The sequence below is a fragment of the Saccostrea cucullata genome, unplaced genomic scaffold (assembly GCF_032062105.1).
Source record: "Saccostrea cucullata isolate Sc308-1 unplaced genomic scaffold, CSIRO_AGI_Scuc_v1 ctg21506, whole genome shotgun sequence".
Classification (NCBI taxonomy): domain Eukaryota; kingdom Metazoa; phylum Mollusca; class Bivalvia; order Ostreida; family Ostreidae; genus Saccostrea; species Saccostrea cuccullata.
This window is the reverse complement of record NW_026936845.1, coordinates 2,498-7,252: the sequence shown is the minus strand read 5'-3', so window position 1 is coordinate 7,252 and position 4,755 is coordinate 2,498. Positions and strand designations below refer to the sequence as shown.

The window sequence follows — 4,755 nt, the reverse complement described above, 5'->3', positions numbered from 1 at the left end:
GTAACATGTCTTGCTATAGATATTCAATTTTAAAGTAGAAAAAACATCAGAAAAATCTGAAGAAATGAAAGATTTATAGAACTGCAACAAACTTAACCGGTTCAAATCTGGTTGTCACGTCGCCTTACGTCAAGTGATTGCTCCGTGAATCCCATGACCTCATAGTAAAAATCGTTGTAAATTTCAAGATTTTATTATATGGACATGATTTTTTACATCCCAATAAATAAAATGTGGGAATTTATTCAGACATAGGTCATACTTCACAGTACACAATAGATTTTCCGTAATTCAATGTGTCCTCGAACTTTTCTAACGACCCTCGTATTACTCAAAATATTGTCAAATCACTGATAAATAACAAAATAAAGAGTCAAGTACATACTCAAATTGTAAGTAATGTAAGATTTGAAGAATTGAGTTGATGGGGAAAAGTTTTCATTTTCAATTTCATGTAAACCAATCTTTATGGGGTTTTATGACCCTCTCATCTCGTAAATCAATTCAATATAAGTTTAGCATGCCAAATTGTAATAATGTCATATCTGTGTAAAATAGAATCTAAGAGCCACCTATTTTTACGATTCATTTTCAAAGGGTTGTCAAAATAAAGTGTCACATATTTAACTTTCACATGTTTTGATTTCATCTTAATACTTTGAAATAAAGCATAGGATTTTTTTTAAAAATTAAAACATTATGCTTCAAGAGAGAATACCGACAACGCTTCACTTTTTTTTTTAGAACATCCATCCATTGAGAGCGTCAGATTTAGCTGGCGCGACAACTACGCGGCCATTGTTTGATGGCGGCTGTGCTCTGGTAGGTGCCCTCCATCTTTCGTCCTGATTCATCTCTGACAATGGTGTTTCCGAGGTGGGAGTTTCGGAGATGTAATACTCGTTTTCTGTGTCCGTAATAGAAAGTGGTGTGGATCCACGGCGGGCGTAGTTATAATCTGACCCTAACGGACTAACTCTTCCCTTTGATCCGCGCTTCTGTTCATAATAATCATCAGAGATGTCCGATGGTGCTCGCTCAAATGGGATGTCTTGAGCTTTGCTTTGGATATACTTCCAAATTGCAAAGCCGATTCCGGTTAGAAGAAGGGGTGACATTGCTCCAATGGATGCCGCCATGATTTCTGATCTCGTGTCAAACACGCTTTCCTCCGAAAAGGTGCAGTTGCAGTTTTGTTGTGCATTTTGTTGGCAATCTGACGCAGCCTGTGTTATATATTTATCTTTTCATTATACAATACATTACAGAGGTATGTTGGAGACAAAATAGAAATAAAATAAATTTCTACAAGAATTTCAAACTTATATAATTTTAGACTACCTTATTATTATTCTGAATAATTGAGAGAGGGTAAGAAATTCAAAAAGAAAAGAAAATCAATTTTAAGAAGAAAAAAAATGTAATCAATTCGTATACCCACCTTGATTTTACCAAAGGAAATAAACAAAATTGACAAATAAACCAAAAACATCGTGGTTTTGCGATTTCTCGAATTCCTGGGACTTCTTACAAAATCACTAGCCGAACACGTCACTGATATCACGAGTAATAAATTGTTCGGCCCAGTGGGATATTGATGGGGGTTTGCATTACACCCAAGTCAAGTGTTGTCAGGATTAAATAAAATCCAAATTTAATATATCAATTTGAATTCACCATGAATTGTTTACCAAGTCCCTGTTGCATGTACAAAATAGACAGAAATTGTTTTTTTATGTAGGAGTTTCCCTTCAGTAGGCTGAAGGTATAAAGACATGATTTTTAGAAAGCCTTGTTTGACCAAGCTTTATCACTGATATAGATTAAAATATCTTCCTGGGCATGTTATTGTCTCCAACTGCCTCCCGTCCCGTTATCAAAGTAAGCTAAGGAGCTTCGTAGCGAACCTTAAATTAATAAGATCTAATCTATCAATTTGTAAATACTAGTATTCCCTTAGATATCTTTATTTTAATCTTTTTTAACAAAGTGCTAAAAATGTTCCAAGATGACCAGGTAAATTTGTTTTTACTGTTTTCAAAGTCTTGGACTTTATTTCATCTTTGAGAACAACAAGACTAACTGACCGATCTTCAGATGTCCAGTGTTCCCTGTATGTTGAGTAGGGATTATCAAGCCATGTTTGCTTCATATGCAAGTACACAGCAGATGTTCACGTATAAAATAAAATGGGTTGACGTCATCCTGAATCAGTCGAATTTCCAATTTGCAAAATGTTTGATATTACAAAACAATAATTCAAATCTCTTATCAGGCTATTTTTTGGCCCATGATGAATTTCAAATTAATTCCTTTAGTTATGTCTAGTAATGTGTCCTCTGTCATATTTTATAACTTATTTGTAAAACCAACCTATACTAGTCACGTGACCAAGGGGTATCTAAAGGGTCCCTCTAAAAGCGTCTAAGAGGGTTATGAAGATTTATTACTTGTAGAAGACTATTCATTGTGAAAAACCAAAGAAAGATTAACCATATATCAACAGGGAACATAAAACAGGGCTGAAGTAAAACAAAAGGTTAACTGATGTAACATTTTTTTGAAAGAGAACTTCTGTAATTGTAGCTATAAAAAATCAATGAAAGTTGTCTACGCTTTCTTATTAGACATCTTTGCTCTCTATAATAGCATATTAAAGGTATGAAAAACAATCAGTTATTTAAAAAAACAGAAGTTTTCAATATTAAGATATATCATATATTGAGACAAATCATTTAAAATATAACTGTGTTTGCGACCCATACATGTTCTTACAACTGTTAAGTAGATAAAAGACCTCTACGCATTATAAGTAAGTACATAGGTTTCATAGTATTTCGTTTAGATTGACACATAGGAAGTGTAAAAATCTCTTATCAATAAATTGTTTTGCAATACTAAAAATATTTTTGGGATAAAAAAAGAACTGATTCTGTAATCCGTACATAGGCATTAAACATAATTTACTTGTACTTAAATAATTTAATTGTAGATATTGGATGCAAAATCTGAGTTGTGTCTTTTATCAAAATTCATTTTACATACATTTTTTGAATTCTAAAGAAATATCCTTTAATTCCATGTCTCTACCCATTTACGTGTGAAACGTATCATAATTTTTTTTTTCAAAATGTTTTTGTAATGGCATGTACATGTGAACTTACCCTTTGAACTTGCACAAATACTAACCACTGCTTGGTGATAGCAAGGTGTAAAGTATTAATTCTTATGTTCATATCCGTAAAAAAAATATGAACAGGACATGTTTGCACAGACAGATGGACTGCTTGTGTTAGGTCCTTTTCGATTCCTATATATACATACTCCATTTAATTCAAAACTTTTAGTTTGTGGCGGGTATAATAATAAGACCACTGCATCTGAGGTTATTGCACAAATGGGCAAGGTAGATTTAGTTCCTCCGTACAGGCTATCAAGGCACAAACTGCATCATCAACATCTTGTAAAATTCAAAAGATTCAATTCACAAACTATCATCAACATCTTTGCGATTTCAAATTCACATTAAGTTGAAAGGAGCTGGTTACTGAAGGCATTGGGTTTTTGTGAACAGAAAAAACGTACCTTAAATCTGTGAAACGGCAACATACCCAAATCAAGAAACTTTTACCCAGATTTACATTAAATAATTAATATAGTTTACTATGAAACAATAAGTCTTACCATGGTCTTTATTTATTGCAATTACCATCTCTAGTGTCAAAGTTTTTGGTTTTCCTCACAAACAGACATACAGGGATGTTTTGATATAATCAATTATTTTTTCTGTCATGTTTGACATCATTGTAAGATTGTAATACAGGTATAAAAGGACAAGCTAGTACTAATCAGTAAAGCCCCCACCCTGATAGACTCTCATGAATCAATCTCACAATAATGTGGCATGCCTAAACAAAGAGAGTGTACTAAAATTTCAAGAATTTGCAATGGGTATTCGCTGAGAAAATCGTGAATGAAATTTGGTACATACAGACACACAGATATTCAGAAAGTTCACGTTGTATTCAAACAAAAATAAATGTCACTTTATGACATGCAAAACATGTGTTAAAAGCCCCAATCGTCTACTGTGAGTAGTTGCCGAAAATATGCGAAGAAAAATTGTTACAGACAGACACACAGACAGCTAGATAGACACAAAAGGGTAAAAAAGTATAGTATACCCCTCTCCTTCAAAGATAGGGTGGAATTACTAGTATTCTGTTTGTTTGACGGTACAATGTTATAAATGTGTATAATTCACTTTTAAAAATGTTTGAATAAAAAATAACCTCAACTCAGACAGAATTTGCAAAGAAGATTTAAGTGTGTGTTGCATTCCGACACATATTTCAGTATAATGTTATAATTGTACATATAAGTAATTAATTAATATGTAAGTTGGGGAACATATTTAAATCAACTTCTAATTATTATTAATTATTTGATTATTATTATTTTTCTTCTTCCTGGGAAAATTTTGAGAGAAAAAATCTCTAAGGTAAAATGTTTTTTCATAAAATGTTATGTAGATTTGCCAAACGAAGGTCATTTTGCGCGCACGTGCTTGCAAAGCGCGCACGTGCAACACATACTGCTTTGAGACTAACGCGTTAACCATAATGGATGCTAACTTTTCACTCATGGATACATTAGTCTAGGGCATTTAAATAGCAAGATTAGTGATATGACCTTCGCTCTGACTTAATGTCTCAATATCTTTCTTGTTTCTTGTCATAGATCTAAATTTTGAAC

General features: G+C 32.9%; 1 protein-coding gene across 1 annotated transcript; it reads right to left on the bottom strand.

Moving 5' to 3' along the window:
* Positions 1-678: 678 nt before the first annotated feature.
* LOC134246712 (uncharacterized) lies at positions 679-1,759 on the bottom strand. Its single transcript, XM_062729075.1, has 2 exons — positions 1,442-1,759; positions 679-1,226 (listed from the first exon to the last, which is right to left on the bottom strand). Exons 1-2 carry the CDS (start codon positions 1,490-1,492, stop codon positions 741-743), a joined length of 537 nt encoding a protein of 178 aa, XP_062585059.1. The 5' UTR covers positions 1,493-1,759; the 3' UTR covers positions 679-740.
* Between the last annotated feature and the right edge of the window lie 2,996 nt (positions 1,760-4,755).

Bases quoted from the DNA above. Each gene is read 5' to 3' on its own strand.
- LOC134246712 (XM_062729075.1), bottom strand. From the start codon at position 1,492: ATGTTTTTGGTTTATTTGTCAATTTTGTTTATTTCCTTTGGTAAAATC. The intron at 1,227-1,441 runs GTGGGTATACGA...TATATAACACAG, and splicing joins TTTCCTTTGGTAAAATCAAG to GCTGCGTCAGATTGCCAACA.